The sequence below is a fragment of the Myotis yumanensis genome, unplaced genomic scaffold (assembly GCF_028538775.1).
Source record: "Myotis yumanensis isolate MYYU_CA2020_CCGP unplaced genomic scaffold, mMyoYum1.0.hap1 SCAF_10, whole genome shotgun sequence".
Classification (NCBI taxonomy): Eukaryota; Metazoa; Chordata; class Mammalia; order Chiroptera; family Vespertilionidae; genus Myotis; species Myotis yumanensis.
The window spans coordinates 36,718,998-36,739,410 of record NW_027223761.1 but is presented as its reverse complement, the minus strand read 5'-3'; the positions used below and the strand labels follow the sequence as shown (position 1 = coordinate 36,739,410).

Here is a 20,413-nt window from a genome sequence, read left to right as displayed (position 1 = left end):
ATGGGACAGCTGGAAGCAAGAGAACAAAAGAAAGTCTGTAACACTTCAACCATAGGAAAAAGGGGAAACTGAACAACCTCAAAACAGAAAGAGGCTGGGGGTCATTTGTTTAAGGGTCAAAACCTTACCTGCTTTACTAGCCCTTTGTAACAGATGTTCAGAACTATGACGAATCACTAAGAAAAGGTTACATTATGTTTAGCGTGTTTTATTAAAGAAGGCAAGGAAATCTGCTTTAATGAGGCACATTTAAGTTGAATACCACTTATCCAACCAGATTCTTTGCCAGAAATATAATTATATTTAAAATGTTAATCATGTATGGTATCAGATGGATAATAGACTTATCAGGGTAATCACTTTGTAAGTTACAGAAATGTCTAATCACTATGTTTTACACCTGAAACTAATGTAATATTGTATGTGAACTGTAACTGAAAAATTAAAATGTTAAGTTCCTAGGTAATATGCCAAAATAGGATTTAGTGAACAATGTTAAAAGTTTGAGGGAAATAATGACTTTCAATATTTGTCTGGTAGCCATGTAATTAGGCTTGGCTAAGATTTTACATCCTAGACACTATTCATCAAAACACTTGATAAAGAAAAAGGATGAAATTAAAGAGGTCAGTTAGCAAGTTAAACATGTAAATCTGAAAGCGAAATGATGAATTACACGTGGCAAAGATAGCATTTTATTACCTTTTCAGTCTCCAATGTTTTATTTTCAAATATGAATGAGATGCAGTTTCTAACAACTTCCAATCTCTGTGCACTGTTGAAAACTGTTTTCACCTTATCCATTATCGAAACTAGTAAAGGAATATAAAGAAAACAAGTAAATTAAACTCCTCTGGCAATTACAAAAGCAAGGGGAAGAGTACTGGTTTAAGCTTATATGACTAACTGTTTTCATGATTGACACTTAGAATTATTTGTTTCCCTTGTTACATGGCATTGAAGGTATTCCATTTCATTATTTTGATTATATTTTCACGTTTTAAAGTGTCAGGCTAGTCAATGGCTTATTAAGGATAATTTCACAGGATAGATTCCAATGATACACTTAACTCATGCAAATCAATTAATATTTCATAGTAAAAATCACAGTAAGCAAAAGTAAACATCTATTTTAACTTTAATTGTAAACAAACTGATACGTGTTTGGGATACAAGATCATGACAAAAATAGCTACTGTAAGAGAATTACTAATGAAAAAAAGAGTTGATATTTCTATGATATTACCAAAGAAAAACCACATGCCCCCCAAAATTAGATTCTCAGAATGGGAAAGAATATTTGCAAATCATGTATCTGATAAAGGACTTGTATAAAGAATATAGAGAGAACACTTAACTCAGTAATAAAAAGACAAATAGCCCAATTAAAAAATGGGCCAAGGATCTGAACAGACATTTCTCCAGAGAAGATATAATAATGGCCAATAAGCAAAACATCAGCGAATGTGGAGAAACTGGAACACCCATACATTGCTGGTGGGAATGTTAAATGGGACAGCTGCTTTGGAAAACAATCTGGCAGTTCTTCAAAACGTTGAACACAGACTTATATGAAACAATTCCACACCTAGGTATATACCTAAGAGAACTGAAGAGATATGTCCACACAAAAACTTACACATGAATCCTCACAGCAGCATTACTAATAGTAGCAAAAGGAGAAACAATCAAATATCCATCAACTGATGAATGAATAACAAAATGTGACATACAGGTGGTCCTCAACTTAGGACAATGGTTCAAGTTATGGTTTTCAACTTGATGATGGTGCAAAAGCAATGAGCATTCAGTAGAAACTGTACTTCAAATTCTGAATTTTTACCTTTCCCAAGCTAGCTATGTGTGGTAGGATACTCTCTCCTAATGCTGGGTAATGGCAGTGAGCCACAGTGATCATGAGGGTAAACAACCAATACTCTACAGTGTACTCTGTTGCCAGTGGTTTTTGGATGCTGTGTTTCTCAGCATGTTTAAGGTAGGCTAGGTTAATATGATGGTCAATAGGTTAGGGGTATAAAATGCATTTAAAAAAAAGATTTTTTATTGATTTTTAGAGAGAAAGAGAGGCAAGGAGAGGGAGAGGGAGAGGGAGAGGGAGAGGGAGAGGGAGAGGGAGAGGGAGAGAGAGAGAGAGAGAGAGAGAAATGTCAATGTGAGAGTGAAACATCAACAGGCTGCCTCTTGAACATCACGTCCCAGGGATCAAGTCCACAACCAGGCATGTGCCCTGACTAGGAATTGAACTGGCAACCTTTCAGTGTATGGAATAACACCCAACCAACTGAGCCACACTGGCCAGGGCTTAAAGGCATTTTTAGCTTATGATATTTTTAACTTAAGATGGATTTTTCAGGATGTAATCCCATTTGTAAGTCCAGGAGCATCTGTATAGCCATAGAATGGAATAATATTCAGCCATAAAAACAATGAAGCACTGACACATGTGATGTGGATAAACTGAGAATATTATGATAAATGAAAGAAGCCAATCACAAAGAAGATCACATGTTATATAACTCCATTTATATAAAATGTCCAGAACAGGCAAATCTATAAAGACAGGAAGTAGATTATTGCCTAAAGCTAGGGAAGGAGTGATTTTAAGGGGAAAATTATACCCTGCTAATGGGCATGGGTACATCTATTTGAGATAATGAAAATGTTCTGAAGTTAGAGAAAATGATTGTATGACTCTGTGAATATACTAAAAGCCACTAAACTGTACACGTTAAATGGGTGAGTTTTATGTATGTGAATTATATCTCGATACAGCTGTTTTAAAAAAGGATTCTATAGTAGTGGCAGTTAGATGAATGGCTACCCTTTGTGAGAGGCAGTAAATGGAACAGTACTTCTGGGTGTTGGGAATGCTCTGATTCCGGTTACTTGAGTTTTTGTGTCTTCTGTCTTGATAAGAAGTTACTTTTAAACACACAGAGAAATACATACCAACAGGTGGACCTGCTGGCACAACACACTTCTTGTCCACTCGTGAAGCAGGAGGTGCATTCTGGTTCTTAGCAAGATTCTCCTGTATCAATTCCTGTACCCGGGTTTCATTAATCTTTGGGAAAGGAAGAATATGAACTCGCAAGTGAGATCCTTCTGTGGGGCGTGGAACTTTCTGAAACGCCATATGAGGGTTTGGGTTCTCCTGCAATATCAAACACAGGTAAGATTATGCAGAAGTTAAAATAAGGGCAGACTGTCAGGAAGGGAGTGGGAGCTGAGAGGGAACAAGCTGCAGTCAGATGAGTGAGTACCTGTACACTCAGATACATGCCATAAAACAGAGCCCCAGAGCCTTACTTCAGCAGCATCAGAAACAGCTGACCCCCCTCCTTCCCCTTTCATGAGCACGTTTTCACTTGATTTCTAGGTCTTTATTTTTTATCTCCCTAATCTCTTAACTATGTGAATATCCCAGGGCTCAGACCTTAGGCTTCTCTTCTATTTATACTTACTTCCTTGGTGATAATTTCCAGCTTCATATCTTTAAACCATAAAAACACCAAGAACTCACAAATTTTTATCTCCACCTGAGCTTTCTCTTGAACTCCATGCCCAAATATTCAATATAAGTATTTCCATCTGGATTTAAATATCATCTTATATGTCCAAAATGGAGCACTTAATCTCCACCTTTCCAAATCTGTTTTCTGCAGTCTCACCTCTTCCGTATATGGCATGTTTATTTTTCCAATTACTCAGGTGAAAAGCTGAGTCACCTTAATGCCTTTCTGTAACACCCAATTATCCATTCCTCTGCAAACCTCTGGACGCTGCCTTTAAAGCATGTCTAAATCTGACCACTTTCCAACACCTTGGGTCAAGCCAACATCTCTCCTCTACTACAGAACCATGTCTCCTCACGGGCCTCCCTGCTCCCACCATTGCTCCCTCAGCTGCTCCATTCTTAACACCACAGACAGAATGAACCAAAGTTAAATCACCACCAACCACTCTGTTCGATCAAACAGCTCTTTATCTCACTCAGAGTAAAACCCAAAGTTTCCACAATAATTTACAAGGCCCCACAAGATATGACTCTTCTATGCGACCATGTCCTACTACTGTCTCTTCCTTCATTCTGCTTGACATTCAGGCCTTCTTGCTCCTGACCCAAGGCCTTTGCATTTAACTCCCACCTCTTCGGAATGCCTGTTCCCCCACCGATTTACTGAACCCTCTCTCCCTTTCTGCATTTCTTTCCTCAAATGCCACCTTTCTTGGCCACCCTATGTAACTTTATCTCCCCAACACACACCCTAGCCCCTTATTATATTTTCCTCCTTAGCACCTATCAACCTTCTCACATACTCTAAATCTTATTTAACTTGACTGTCTATCCTTCTCTCAGTAACATGAAGCTCCACAAGGGCAGACTTTTCAGTCAATTAAAAATACTTTTTTTATCCTCTCCATCTAGAGATTGCCTGGCATGTAGCAGGCACCCTAAGCTACCTCCTACTGTATCCTAACAAACGGGATACAATGTTGAGCACATATTAGGATTGTCATAATTAAATTAAATGTGTCATGGATTTTGATCCAGTCACCTAGTTAAGTAGGATTATATTTCAAATACTATAGGCAGAGTGAAATCCACCTCTTTATCAAGTTCTCTAGGGAAGGCTGCTTTACAACCATTTTGAGACGAATTCTAGCATTTATTATCCTTTGTAACCAGAAAATTCCTCCTCCCCCAAAAGAACCTATATTATTCATGTTGTAGATTAAGCTCATCACTACCCTATGCATTTTCTGACAGTTAAAATGGCCACTGTCATCGTGTATTAGAGTTGCTCCCCACAATTCTTTTTGGTTATTTGGCCCAGACCCAGAAAAAAGAAAGGTTGGGCCACAGCAGATGATGTAGGAAGCACATCTCCTTTAAAGTGTCACAAAGCCTCGGTCCCCTTTTTTCTCTGCTCTCTATGTAATACTGGATAAGTAACTCTGCCTCAGGTACACACTCATGCTTCTTTTAAAAGGTTCCTGAGAAGTTGAAATTAGATAGAAAACTTGTTCTGGCCAGAGCAGCCCTCATACACACTTTGTATTCCTCCCCTTATGTCATTAGCAAGGACAGGGAAGAATAAATACGTAAATTCCTACGCCAAGACTTCATGATCACCACTTTCCAAACTATATGGTGACATATTCCTGTTCTAAAGTTATTCCTGGATTAACACCAACATCAGTGGGCTATAGTTTATAAAATGGCCCTTTTCAAATAGCATATTTGTTTTTCTCTGTTCTTTAGGCACAAGTCTAAGGTGTGTTTTCAAAAGTTATACATATAAATTTTCTAAAATCCCTTGGGAAGATATTTTTTTTCAGGATGGGGAGGTAATTCACATGCATTTTAAGGTTTAAATCAGAATCATTTAAAATATAGTCTTCACTACTTTTGTTACTATTGACACTTGTTTTTTTTATAATAAAAATTAAGACTTTAAATATATTTTCCATGATGTAAGTAATATTGATTTCAACAAAGTTTGAAACATGACAAAATTAAAGTAGAAAAGAAATCTTAGTGATGGCAGATTTTCTAGCTATATTTTATCTTTTTCTCTCTTCCTATATGTGCTTCTACCTTGGTCCAAAAATGACTTAAGGTGGGTTAAAAAAAGGATACACATATTGCTCAAAATTCAAACTAAACTTTATAAGGCAGAACTAAGATCCAAAAATAGTCAAGGCTATTCTGAAGAAGAGTAAGTGGGGAAATAAAACTTTCTGGATATCAAAACTCTCAAATCTTTAATAATATAGTATGTCGATTGGTATTAATGAAGGGCTTAAAAAAACTAATGGAATAGAGAGCCCAGAAATAGGACTATGTGTGAAAACATGATAGAGATAGGAGGCACTATAATTCAGAGGGAAAGGCTGGACAATTCAATGAGAGAGGGAATATAAGAAGTACTTTTAATTCATCTCTGATGTTGGACCACCTGGGTCAAATCCCAGTTTAGCACTGTGATGCGGTGCAGTTTATTTTAGTTCCCTCATCTGTAATGAAGATAATAATAAGGTACCTACTTCATAAGGTTCTTGTGAGGATAGAATGAGTTGTCAAAGAAAAGCTTTTAGAACGAACACGTGCATGCGCACATACACACACACATACACACTTCCCCAGAATAATTCTGAAAGCTGTTTTCCAAAAGTCTAGGACACATTCATTTGAATAAATATTTATTCACTGCATATTCTCTGGCATGACACCAGGCCTCTAAAATCTTTTTCCCAAAATTCACATATCACCAGCTACTTGTATTCTAGCAGCAATAAAAATAGTACTAAAAAACAGTTTCAATAGAAATCACTAATTAAAGAAAAGCTATTGCTTTTAGTCATTAATAGTGCTTTTTTCTCATAAGCAATTTGAAATATAAAACAAATCCATACACAATTCAGAATAACAAGCATGTTTCAAAGCAAAGTTCAAAGATGAGGCTATCCAGTAATTGAATAGACAGTCTATATAAAAATTCAGGCAATGGGTTAAAGTTACTGAATTATAATATATTCAATTGTGCTTAAAGGATTAAAAAAAGGCTCATGCCCCCAAATCTAGCATGTTTTGGTTCTCTGGCTGCTGAGTCTGTGCATTGCTGCCCCCTAATGGTCAGTGTGGTAAATATAAAGGACTATATTCACCACCTTATACCCGGCTTTGTCACATTAGACTTCTGAGAAGACAGCAGAAATGATGGGAAGTTTAAGGGTCATTGAACGCTACATATTAGAAACATCTGCTCTTACTCAAAACTCCAAATGCATGTGGGCAAGTCCCTTGAAGATTACTGAGCTCATTAAAAACTGCAGCCCAATTTTGTGTTGAAACAATGAAATTCATTATTTTCCAATAGAACAAAAAAGCAGCCAAATTGTCAGTTTTAATTGCAGGGAAATGCAAATGCAAAGTAATAATCAAGGAGTTACACAACTGAGCATTTATAGTGAACATGGTAACAATTTTGTCCAAAGTGTCCATGATGAACTGCCCAAGAAAGCTGGCAAAATGCACTATCGCTTAGAGGGAATTTTGAAGTTGGATAATGATTTTCAAGAAATGTTTCCATAATCCTGCTGTAAGGGCATATGATAGTAATGGGAAGTACGATTTTCTCAGACTTGAAAAATGACATACATACCATCTGGTATGGAAACATGGATTTTTCTCTTTTCTTGTCAAGCTAAATGAGAATATGCCTAGGGCCTAAAGAAAACGAGGCTGAGAACAACTTCAAATAAAAGCACAGCAAAGCAAAACAAAACAAAAAACCCCAACCCCTACTGGAAATTCAAAGTAGGCAACTACTGCATTGGGGGGAAATTTCCTCCTACACATTGGTCTCAGCAGTGAATGACAAATCAATGTAACCTTGTTAGAATTTACCAAGTTTTCCATATTAATTTAGTCATTTAGTAATTATTTTATATGCACCAGTTGTACCTAGAGCTATGTAGGGTAGCAAGTTACACAAATCCTTTTAAATACCACTGAAACCAACACTATCACTGGACTAAGTTAACACTGACAAAATGTAATTAAACATTTTAGAGTTGCCTGGCTGTGAACACAGTATTGATGGAATGAAACATTCTAAATTTCTCATGTTCATAGGCCAGGGGTGGGCAACCCCTGGCACGGGTGCCAAACATGGCATGCCAGTAACTTTTGCTGGCATGTGAAACCCTCTCTTATAATCTTCCATTTACAATTTTTTCTTAATATCGACTTTTTTATTTTTCAGATAAATTCAGTGTTGGTGCATCTTAGATAAATAAATAATTTCACATAACAAGTTATCTTAAAGACCATAGACATGGATTGACGAGAGAGGGGAAGAGCAATTTCTATGCCTCTGCCTTAACTCTCTCTGCCTTCCTAGATCCGACCAGTGTTTTGGTTTCATCCACATATGCTTGTGAATCTTTGTTCTCAGTGATGAATTTTGTTAAGTCTCGTAATAGGAGTAGCCTGACAGATGAAAGTAGTAGCTCGTGCATATCTCTGAAGGTCACGAAATATAAACCTGATGTAAAATCTCTGTCATCAGTGATGCAGCAAAAGTCCCACTGATAATATCAAACGGAGTCATAAAGTTTTCTGTCGGACTATCAGTGTACATGTATACATTAAAAAATACATGTATTTTTCATCATCATATACTATGTTTTTGTCGCTCAAATGAATTTTATTATTTCTTCAAGGTTCTTCACATACGTACACCTTAAGAGATATCAAGTAGGCGTAACATGTTCTCAAAAAATTAGGGTTGGCACGCAGAAGAATTTTGAGTCAGAGATTTTGCTGGTTTTGGCACGCACTCACAAAAAGGTTGCCCACCCCTGTCCTAGGCCTTTCAATGATCATCTAATTGAATTCATGTCTCATCCTTAATACAAATAAATTTGGTGTATGACTTGAATATCTAATGTGCTGGTTGCCTAATACAGGGTTTCTCAACCTTTGGCACTACTGACATTTTGGGCTGAATAATTTTTTTGGAGGGTGAGTGTCTTGTATATTGTAAGATGTTTAGAAGCATCCCTGATCTCTACCTATCAGAGCCAGTAGTATACCCTCTCCAGTTGTGACAACCAAAAATGCCAAATTTCTGGGGGGAAGGGATTATCCTTGTTGAGAAGCACTGTTCTAATTCATGATTATAGCTGGAAGCTTCATATTCTAATACAAGTACTATTTTTGTTGTTGCTGTTAATCCTCATCTGAGGATGTTTTTTCCATTAATTCTCAAAGAGAGGAAAGGAGAGGGGGAGGGGAAGAGAGAGAGAGAGAGAGAGAGAGAGAAGGAAAGAAACTTTGATGTGAGAGATACATTGATTGGTGCGTCCCACACACACCCTGATGGGGACGGGGATTGAATTTGCAACCCAGGTATGTGCCCCTGACTGGAATCAAACTCAAGACCCTCCAGTTCGAGGATTGACACTCTAATCATCACATCAGCCAGGACTAAGACAAGTACTATTTTTATAAGTAATCAGGAAGCATATAGTGACTAGCTAAGAGACCTATATTCTCACTCACCTATTGACATGCAAATTAAAACCATAATAAGATACCACCACACACCTATTTGAATGGCTAAAAACAAAAAACTAAGGATACAAAGTGTTGCTGAAGATAAGGAGCAAATGAAACTGTCATATATTGCTGGAGGAAATGCAAAATGATACAGACACCAGGGAAATATCTTAGTTATTCTTTGATTTCAAAAAGGAAGGAAGAGGGAGAGGGAGAGAGAGATAGAAACATCAATGATGAGAGAGAATCATTGATCAACTGCCTCCTGTATGCCCCACACTGGGGATCTAGTCTGCAACCCGGGCATGTGCCCTGACCGGGACTTGAACCATGAACTCTTGGTTCATCGGTTGATGCTCAACCACTGAGCCACACTGGTTGGGCGCTTAGTTCTTATAGAGTTAACGTTCTGTTACCAGTATGCTACTCCTAAATATTTACCCAAGAGAAGTGAAAAATTATCTATTAGTACATACAAAAACCTATGCAAATGTTTAGGGTGGTTTTATTCATAATTTCCAAAACTGTCCTTCAGTTGGTCAACATATAAATAAAACTTTGGTACACTCTTGCAATGGCGTGCTACTCAACAATAAAAAGGAATTAACAACAGATTTAAGTGGTGACATGGGTGAAACTAAAATGCATTATGCTAAGTGAAAGAAATCAAACTCAAAAAACTACATAATGACATTATGAAAGAGGAAAAAGTACACAGAGAGAAAACATATTAGTTGCCAAGAGTTTGGGGTGGTGGGAGAACATGACTATAAGGGCACATTAGGGAAATTTTGGGAGTAAAATAAATAGTCTATGTTCTCACTGTGGTGGTGGTGGTGGTTGTATACTTCACTCATTTGTCAAAACCCATAGAACAGTACATTTAAAAAGGGCAAATTTTACTATGATGAGAATTTATCATTGTAAATCTGACTTAAAAATGCACAAACAAACCAGACAGGATGGGGGAAAGAGTATGATTTTTATGCTTTGGGTTGGGACCCTCATTTTCTCATAATAATCTAAACAAGTTGTTTATGTTTTGATTCTTTAAGAATAAGATGATCACAAGGTTTTACTTCATTCCTATAGCAACAACAAAAAAATCCCTTTATGCACAATTAGCAGAGAGTACAGATAGATCCATGTAGACTAAATTTGCCTGCTAGTGAAAATTAACTTTCTGCAGAAATATAAAGGGTGTAGATCTTACATGATTTACAATGGCTATTCCTATAGTTGGGATTTGTTCTCCTGTTAGGATTTAAAAACCTATTTGTTTCCATTTTGGGCAATGAAATACTGGTAAAGGACAAATAAAAATCTCATATTATTTTATAAGGAAGTCCAAGTGCTCTCATTTACCCCTTTACTTTTAAGAAAACTGTCAGACAAATTATACCATCTAGCTAATATTTATGTACTACTGCAGATGCAAAACAAGTTAAAAAAACTGCACTATATAAAACAGTAAAACACATATCCAACTAATTACTCGATGCCGTGAAATGGAGGTTTTATAAAGTTCTTGTCCTGGCTTATTTTAAAATTCTCATTTTGTGTGCAGTTAGTGGTCCTTTATGAGTGTATATCAAGAATCATAGGGATAGAGCGGTAAGTAACTAAATGTGCTGTCATTCAGACATTGAAGATTCTGAAAGCCAAGGTGGGTGGACCCAGTATTGTCAACTGGGCAAGGAAAGAAAAGCTGTAAAAATGTATAGCCAGTAATCTTCATGGTATAAACCTTATTAATGCTTACCCAATTTGTCTGTAATGGAGTTATTCCTTTTCTTCTCCTTCATTCCACTTTCCCATTCCCCCCCTTCCACCAGTCACAAATACATTTTTTAATTATTTAGGGAGCTCCAGAAAGTCAAATAGCAGCTAAACCCAGTTACAATTCACCCTACTCACATTTGCTCACATTCCTACAATTCATTCCTACTCACTAAGAAGCAATATAAAGGAATGGCAAGAAGAAACTGAAAAATTAAGGTCCATTTTTGAGGTATTTCAAAGGGAAGTAAAGGAGAGACGCTAGATACACATATCAAACCTCAGTGCAATAAAGTATTTACAAACATCAGAATGGAACCACCAGGTCCCGATTATAACCCAATAATAAGAAAACAGTCTAATTATATGACTGGCTCTTGCTTACCAGAGGGAATTCTAGAAATTTGATTTAAAAAAGAACACTGACTAGTTAAAAATGGAAACATCTGGATGATTTCCCTTGCATTAAAACCATTCTTCCTCCCTCCCCTCAACTTCCTGCATGACTATCGTGCTCTGCTTTCTAACTTTGTCAAGTATTTACTTCAGGAATGTTGGGATCATCAAGGACTTTAAATTCTTAAAACTAGAAAGAGTTATAGAAAGTCTGATGACAATCTATTGGGATATTCTCAAATTCTCACTCATCATGTATCCTCCTCTCAAGGATATTAGGGGAATCATGTACCTAGAAAATGCTGGCAATAGTAGGTGCTGAATAAATACAAACTGAATGAATGGAATTAATGAAATGAAATGAAATAGAATTGGATTGTGGGAGGAAAGAAGCCCAATAAGTGCTCAAGAAATGTAGAGTTCATTTGAAGGGCGATTCCATACAGTCCCTCGTGATGACCTCTTTAACAGTGTTGAAGGACAGGGGTTGTTCATGCTTTGCATTCACCTTTAAGAATATGTAAGTAGTAGATCTTTTACTGCAGTTTTCTTTTTTGTGTTGGCTATGTATCACAAAATTTAAGGTCTAGAATGGCAAGAAAAAATTTATTTCATTTCTGCACTAAAGTGGCTTGGTATACTCCCTAACGTGCATTGTGTACTCAGTCTTGTAACAGGACAAACGTGTGTCAGAACCCCAGCTCTGGTCACTTACTGGCTATAAAATGTTGCAGTTCTGGAATAGGTTTGCAAAGATCTAAGAAATAAACATTCAGTATTAAAGGAATCAGTCCCAGAGTATTAAACACTGACTCCCAGTTAATGTTTTTTTACTTTGTGAAATATATCAATAAGTCACTCCAAGTGGGCAAGGAAAAAAGCTTTCTAATATTCAGTTTCCTCACTTATCAACATCAATATCACTATCTATCTCACAGGGTACAGGGTAACTTCCAAGATCATATGAGAAAGTACGTTAAAGTGCTTTATAAAGAACAAACTATAAAATCAGCCATTGGAAATACCACATTTTTTCCAGTTGAAGATGAGCCAGCCTAATGGAGTGAACGAACATCAACTTAGGAATTGGATAGATAATAATTCCTGAATTTAAAATCTGGATTCAATTACTTAATAGCCATTTACAATCCTGAGCCAATTATCCCCAGTAAATGGGGGTAATGACACCTATATCTTACATAACTGATATGAGGGTTAGAGATGATATACTATGTGCTTAATCCCATTCCTGGCATGTTGCTTTAAACACTATTTATTATTACAATAAGCCAATAGAACTGTCTCATGTGTTCATGCTATACATTAGTTGTACACAGCCATCATAAATGGCAAAGACCAGCACAGACCACAAGTTTTCCTTCTGACAGAATTTTCCCCAAGTTCTAGTATACTAATCAAGAAATAGATTTATTACAGTATTGGACAGTTATATGTGGAATGTAGGGTATCCACCCAAAGGATACATTTTAAAGTAACTTCAGAAATAAAATTTATAAAGAATTGAATAAAGAAACACAATTTGGTTCTCAGATTTTGAAGGGATGTGACTAATAATGACCCAACATCCAAAAAAGGTGAACCTATGCAAATAATTAAGTTAAACAATACCAGGATATGGGTCCCACGTCCTTCTTACCTATTCTCCTGAAAAATATTTCCACCTTAGCTAGTTTGGCTCAGTGGATAGAGTGTCGGCCTGTGGACTGAAGGGTCCCGAGTTGGGGGCTTGATCCCCAGTGTGGGGTGTGCAGGAGGCAGTTGATCAACGATTCTCTCTCATCATTGATGTTTCTATCTCTCTCCCTCTCCCTTCCTCTCTGGGAAAAAAAAGAAAGATGGAAAAATACTTCCCTCAACTTTCCCCTTACTTTCCTTTTTTTTAGTAAAAGGATTTGATTCTGTAAAAGCTTTATAAGCAGAGGAAGGAGTTGTAATAATTAGCCATTTTTCCACATGCACATAACCACCCTGTCATGTTAGGTTATCTTCTTTCTTGGTATCCAAATTATTATTTCACACGTTACCAATGTGAAATATCAATCTTTTACACTTATTGCACTTCTGTTATATGGAGAATATTTTCACCCTTGAGTTTTTATAGTTGGTGACTGGACAAGCTGCTGTCTTTTAGCATTTCACGCCCTGTCTGTTCAAAACAATTCAACTCAAATCATTTTCCTGATCCAGTGGACCCTCACTATTAAGCTAAAGCAGAGGACATGGGGCAGTTGTGTCTGAGGTAGTTCTGGTCTCCAGTGGGTATATTATTTATGTCTTAAATTGCCCAAATTTACTCTTATGAAGATAGAAACCTAAATGAAAATCACAATGAGGGCAAATGACAAATGGAAAATTGTAACTAAGAAGTTTTTATAATGCAATAATTGACAGGAAAATCATTTTTAAAAAAAGATCTATTTTGATGCACAGTAGCAACCGTAATATCTTATTAACTTATCATCCCAAAGGTCTAAAGTTAGAACAAGAATATTATCACTGGAAAGATGAAGCTTTTCAGTTTCTCAAACAAAATACTTAATTAGCACTTTTAAAATTAATGACTGTCTAAATAAATATACTTACTTACATTTTTGAACAGTTGCTCAGCAAGTTCTCTGACATGCTTTATCATCTTCAGTGGGTTATTTTCTTCAACTTTAATTCGCTCTACTTCAAAAGCTACCAGCTTAAAAAAAGAATGAAATGGCAAAACATCAATTCTAAGATATGCTGAATTAGAAAATTGTGTGATACTTTCATACAATTAGCAAACCAAGAAGCATCCAAAATATATACTATTACTAAAATAATATTTTAGATTTTTGCTGAGCTTCACCTCTATTCTAGATGCATGGAGTCTATCCAGTCATTGGATGTCCAGTGGTCTCTCCCTGATGATTTAGGGCCCTATTTCCTCTTGGAAAAGTCATTTCTGGAACTCAGAAACCCTTTCATTCTCCAGGCCTCACTTAGATATTTCTCACTTTGAGAAGTGTGGGTGTTCAGAAAGTCACCAAACATGTCCCTAACTCACAAAACACGAACCAAATGTCAGGTCACTCAGATGCTGGTTCCAGCTCTGCTGACAGTGAAATTTAGAAAAAGTCACTAAAACTCCTAAGCTCCAGTTTCTTCATCTCTAATGTAAGATGTAGGAACAAGATGATCTTTAGGCTCCTTCCAGTTCTTAAATTATATAAACTCTAATCCATGTCCCTACTAAAGAAATAGCTGGGAGAACTGGGAGAGTGTGTATATTTGGAGTAGAGAGAAGAGTACTGACAGGAAAAAAATGTGTGAGGAGGAGGGGGTAGAATGGATGAATTTTTTTAAAAGGGTATAAGATATTTTCTTCTAGGAACTACTAGATTTACTGGAATAGACAGACATATAAAGCCATGACTTCACCTATTCTAGGCCAGGATTCAGAAAGACTGTCAAACCATGGCAAACACTTTTCTTTATAACAGGCCTATTTGATGGAATGTGGGGATAAGCTGCTTCTCAAAGCTTCATAATCCTGTCATGTGGTAGGCTGCTCAGGCTAAATGAGAACAAGGATCCCTTTCCTAGAAGCACACAACACTTTCCTACAAAAACACATTCTAATGCAAACCAACTAAGTGGCTAAAGGCGCTAGACAAGAAATTACTTAGGTCTGATGTCTCATTGCTTTTAAGCACTTGACAAGTATACACATATGAACTATTTTTCAAGTAACATCAACAAGATGCCAAAAATCATCACTTTTGGCAGAACCTAGAACAAGATGAACATTAAGAGACGCAATAGGAATCTTGGACAAGGTCCTTGACTTATCATTGTTTCTAATCTAATGTTTCTAACCTAAAGGATATAAAAGCACATAATAAAAGATAAGCTGCCAGATGAAGTTAGAGATACAAAATAAAGCTCAATGCAGACTAGTAGACTTCCAATGTACTTTGGGGAGGTGGTGAGATAAGAGCAAAGTATGAAGAATGGACGGTCATGGTCAGACTGAAAGGTAGAGGGAGGGCACTCCAGGCAAGCAAAAGACGTACAAAAATAGTCAGAGGCTGTAGCAAGCAAGTTTTTAAAAAGTAATTAATATGAATTATTAGTTGTGATGAAACTGCCAGAGGGGAGAATTTGGATAGAAAAGAAAGGGGGTATATAAACAAATATTATTATTTAAAATGCTTCAGAGACTAATAAAATGGAAGAGCTAGAAAAGAGTATGAAGAGCATCCAATTTAACCCCAAAAACATTATGTCTCAATTACTTAGGATCTAAAGCAGCAGTTCCCAACCTGTGGGTCGCGACCATCGGAAAACAGATATAGCATATCAGATATTTACATTACGATTCATAACAGTAGCAAAATTACAGTTATGAAGTAGCAACGAAAATAATTTTATGGTTGGGGGTTACCACAACATGAGGAACTGTATTAAAGGGTCATGGCATTAGGAAGGTTGAGAACCACTGATCTAAAGGCTCATATATGTTAATATTAGATAACCAATGATCAATCATATTTAATGTTGGTATTAGAGAATTAGTGGTCAATAACTGTAAGAAATAATTGTCCACCTCAGGGCAATTGCTCCTAAATCCTCATATGATTTTTTTTTTACTATTAATTAAAGCATTTGGTGCAATTCTCCATACTCAGAATTAAAACATGTGCCTCTTTTTTCAATTTCACCTGTGACTACTTAATTATCTCTATGTAATAAAAACAAAAGATTCTTCTCTGAACCAAGGATCTAAGACCATGAATCCTACCTTCTCTACATAAAATAAAACCAGCAACTCCAAAATATGATCACTATTACTATTCTCCACGATCTTGGGTGCTAGGAGTGTTTTCTTTTACAGACTTCAAGGAACTTTACATTTATTGGTTCAAATACAGTACTCTTTCAGAAACTGGAATGGGAGTAACTTTCCTCATTCTATCCACGAGAATGGGCTTCTATGAAAATAGTTAAATGGTAAATGGAAAGATGCATTAAAAGAAGAGAAATCACAATGAACACAAAATAGCATCTGTTCTAACTTTCCCTTTCTATGGCCAATTCCTTGATAAAGACTTAAATCTGTCTTTCATATATTTAATATCTCCCAAGGGAGCTATCACGGATATCAGTAAGAATGCTATTAAGCTAAATTATGTCTCTAGGACACTGATGGACAATATATAACTGCTTAAAGTCACATATCTACTCATAAAACTTTGACTTTTTCTCTATGAAACCAATAAAGGAATTGTGTTATTGCCTTAAAAAATAAATGTTCTACTTACACAATCACTGTCAATTTTTTCAAAAAGATTTTAATCAGCAATTTAAAATTAAGTTGTTCAAGATTTTATGTAAGTCTGAGATATCCCACAATTGTATTTTTTCTAATTGTTCTAATCCACATATTAAATACCTGATAAGCATAATAGTAATAATATTTGGATTATTTGATATTTAATGTATAACATAGTTATAATTTTGATTAAAAGTTTAAAATACTACTTCTCTACTTTGTACCAGCCTAATTTTGTCTATAAATAATGTATTCATTTGATAAAAACTGTACCTCATCAAAGAGATCACAGGATCTATAGGGAGGGCCTCTTTCTGAAACAAAACCTGCAAACGCCATTCCATTGAGAACTTTAGTGAGGAAATCATTTTCAACCAAACCACGCTGCCCCAAAAAAGCTGTCTGTAAAGAAAGAAAATGTGAAATGAATAATTTATCACTCAATAATGAATGGATGGTCAAAATAAAATATAATCTATCTATATATATAAAAGCCTAAGTTACTGTTGACCATTCGACCGGTAGCTCGGTAGCTATGACATGCAATGACCATGAGGGGGCAGACGATCTGACCAGTAGAGGAGGGAGCCCGATTCCTCGCGGATCTGGCCATGGGTTAGGTTGCTGCTGGGGCATTGTTGGCCCCGAATCTGCTTCACCCATACCCCGGACCCAGAGAGGAGGGAGCCTGATTCCTCGCAGAATTTGCTGTGGGTTAGGATGCTGCTGGGGGGAGGATGGGAAGAGATTAACCAAAGATCTTATATGCATACTAGAGGACCAGTGCACAGATTCGTGCACCAGTGTGGTTCCTCAGCCTGGCCTGCGGGGATCAGGCCGAAACCGGCCTGGTGCATGGATTTGTGCATTGGTGGGGTTCCTCAGCCTGGCCTGTGGGGATTGGGCCGAAACTGGCTCTCTGACATCCCCACAGGGGTCCTGGATTGCGAGAGGACACAGGCCAGGCTAAGGGACCACGAATCCGTGTACCGGGGCTCTAGTAGAAAGATAAAGCTTGAATAAGTGTCTTCATGCAAAAATGTGTTATTATAAATTATAGTTCTCTTAAAAAGGTTTTTGATACCTGAGATATTATAGGTATTGAAAAGAATAAAAATGAATCTGTCTGTAAAGCAGGAGGAGAAATCAAAAATTAACACTCAATTTTAAGAGAAAACCAATTTAAAGTTAACATTACACTCTGAATGAAAACATATTAGTTCCATAGTATTATTAAAAATTATCAATACAGTGAACAGATGACGTGTTGTAGAATTGTGCACCTGAATAGATTCTACTTTGTACTAGCCCAATTTTGTCTGTAAATAGTGCATGCATTTGATAAAAACTGTACCTCGTCAAAGAATTATCACCCCAATAAATTCAATAAAAAGGAAGAAAATCATCATCTAACCACATAGATATTTTAAATAACCCCATTTGATAAATTAAGGGGAAAATCCATGGCCAGAAAAGGACAACCAAGTTGTTTTATCTAATTGGAGTCTACATTTTGGACAGATTCCATATGGTTTTGTACCTTACCTTGTGAAAATGTATCACTGGTTCTGCATGAATTCTTATAAGCTGTAGGCATGATCTATATCCTTGGAAAAGTTGTGCAAATAATCTAAGAAAAACTGCACGTACTTCTTTATCCTGAAAATATAAGAAGAAACATGTTAGGTAATTGAGTTTCTTAAAAAATAAAATGAATTATCACAAAATCAAAAAGTTGTAAAGAAGTTGAGGGATTATTAAATAAATCTGTATGTCTGTGCTTTCTACACGTCAGTCTCATTTGAGGCAATCCTGAGTGATTGGCATCTAGTCTGTTCCACTGTTGGCAGCATAGGCTGTTCAATAGTTCTTTTTAAAACTGAACCAAACAAAGCTTGCTTCTAGTACATTCAATTTTCCTATCAGAAAAAACATAAGTCACAGTCTCCCCTTTCACCATGCTAAAGAAGGGCATATTTCCCAAGTCATTTGCTTTTTATAGCCACCAAAAGAATATCACAAATACAAAGAAAAAAATCAAAAAGACTTTTTAAAGCTTATAAAAATTCTTCCAAAATTTATCCAACTTATAAAAATGTATTCTCATATTAATAAGGTCTGACTTCAACTCTGTTTTAATAATTCAGGCTTTTATATAAATCATAGTTTTAGAATTGGGAGGAAACTTACAGATTTATTTAGTCAACCCTTATTTAATTAATGAGGAAATAGTCAAGAATGCTTAAGGAACTTGTCAAAGGTGTCTAGCTCTATGAAGCTCGTTGATTGGCCACAAAGCTCATCTCTAAGAGATGCACTGAGCAAAATTAAAAAGGGATCTCTGTTACTACTCATCCTTTTATGGCTTCTAGTTGGAACTATTTTCATCTACTCACTTCTCAAACTTGATTCTCTCCTATTATCAACAATACTATTTCAATTTTTTGTAAGTTTCCCTCTCCCCACTTTTTTTTATCCTTGCCTGACCTTTTTAATTTGCTGCTTGACACAATTTTCCAGGCTATAGCCTCGGTTCTGATTTTTTTGTCTGTTACTTATTATGCTTCCTCAGGACAACAGTTTTAGCCCTTCTCCCCACTGGTCAATGTGCTACCCTGTGACTCCTCTTTGAGCAGTACACGAGGTGAGTCAGTAGCAATTCTCTTGATTTCTAATTTGGTGCACTGTTTACTAGGCTGTCCACCTAACTCTCATTTTTACTAGGTTGTCCATGTAATTCAGCTTCTTTAACAATCATACAAATAAAAGTACAGTTCTCTTTAAAAGCGTAAAACTTAAACTTCTTACCAGCATTTTTGAGTGGGATAAAGCTGTTCGTGGAGGGGGGAAAGCATGATCTGCCACTTCCAAATCTGGGTGTAGAATCTAAAGCAAACAAGTTTTGTTATACAGATGATCTTAATGTCAATAAAACCTATTATTTAATCTACTTGGAACATCATATGAAAAAGTGTCAGAATATGAATTACAATACGTTTTTTCCATGAACTACAATGTATTTAGCTGAGGTAGTTCTGCATATATTATTGCGAAATGATCTCCAAGAGAAAATATTTAATGAAAACCCAAGTTCTAGAAAAATTCACATATGTAAGCCTATATATGTACATGCATTGATGTACAGATAAATGAAAATGCAAGGTTCTGAAAGAATATACACTAAGCTATAAAATAGTAGTTACCTCTGGGAAGGGAATAGTCTACTGCAGAGCTATTTGGCCATATAGTTGAAAATTTTAAACAAGCATTTATTTTTATGTTTTTTAGTATAATTAAAAATTAATTAATTAACTGAAATATTGAGGGGATTATGAAGGCTTTAGTTCTAGTAATGGCTTAAAATGCAGAATTTCTAAGTTTCAATTTTCTGATGATGCAGCAATGGGCATCTAAAAATGTTGTCAGTAAAATAAAATACTGTGCTTTACAAATCAAATAAGGTAAAATAACTACAAAAAATTAAATTCATTTCAATGAGAACCATCCAGGCCATAGATTTCTTAAAACTTCACTACACAGAATGCTGGACATTTAATCTATCTATAAGTAACATCTTCCTGTAGTAACTTGAAAACATGGGCAAAACAACATCCCACTGTTTTGCAAGTAGCACAGCTATCATGGAGGAATGAGATGTCACTAGGAGGTTGGAGGAGAAGAAAAAAGTGCTGCTTCTAATGGAGGGTTAGGGGAATCAGTGACTTCAAGGCAGAGTCTAGTCTTGTTTTCACATGTGTGTTTCCAATACCTACGACAGTATTCAGTACTAAGTAAATACGCTGAGTGAAAGAATGAATATACAA

The 20,413-nt window shown here is 36.2% G+C and overlaps 1 protein-coding gene across 5 annotated transcripts in view; it reads right to left on the bottom strand.

The window, feature by feature from the left end:
• The window catches only part of SBF2 (SET binding factor 2), a 341,532-nt gene that overhangs the window by 138,573 nt on the left and 182,546 nt on the right, over window positions 1–20,413 (bottom strand). For all 5 annotated transcript variants that reach the window (XM_070425317.1, XM_070425313.1, XM_070425315.1 and 2 more), the window contains exons 10-15: window positions 19,398–19,475; window positions 18,135–18,248; window positions 16,863–16,991; window positions 13,875–13,973; window positions 2,971–3,175; window positions 703–812 (exon numbers count right to left, since the gene is read on the bottom strand). In XM_070425317.1, coding sequence (XP_070281418.1) covers window positions 703–812; window positions 2,971–3,175; window positions 13,875–13,973; window positions 16,863–16,991; window positions 18,135–18,248; window positions 19,398–19,475 — 735 coding nt within the window. The remainder of the gene's footprint in view (window positions 1–702; window positions 813–2,970; window positions 3,176–13,874; window positions 13,974–16,862; window positions 16,992–18,134; window positions 18,249–19,397; window positions 19,476–20,413) is intronic.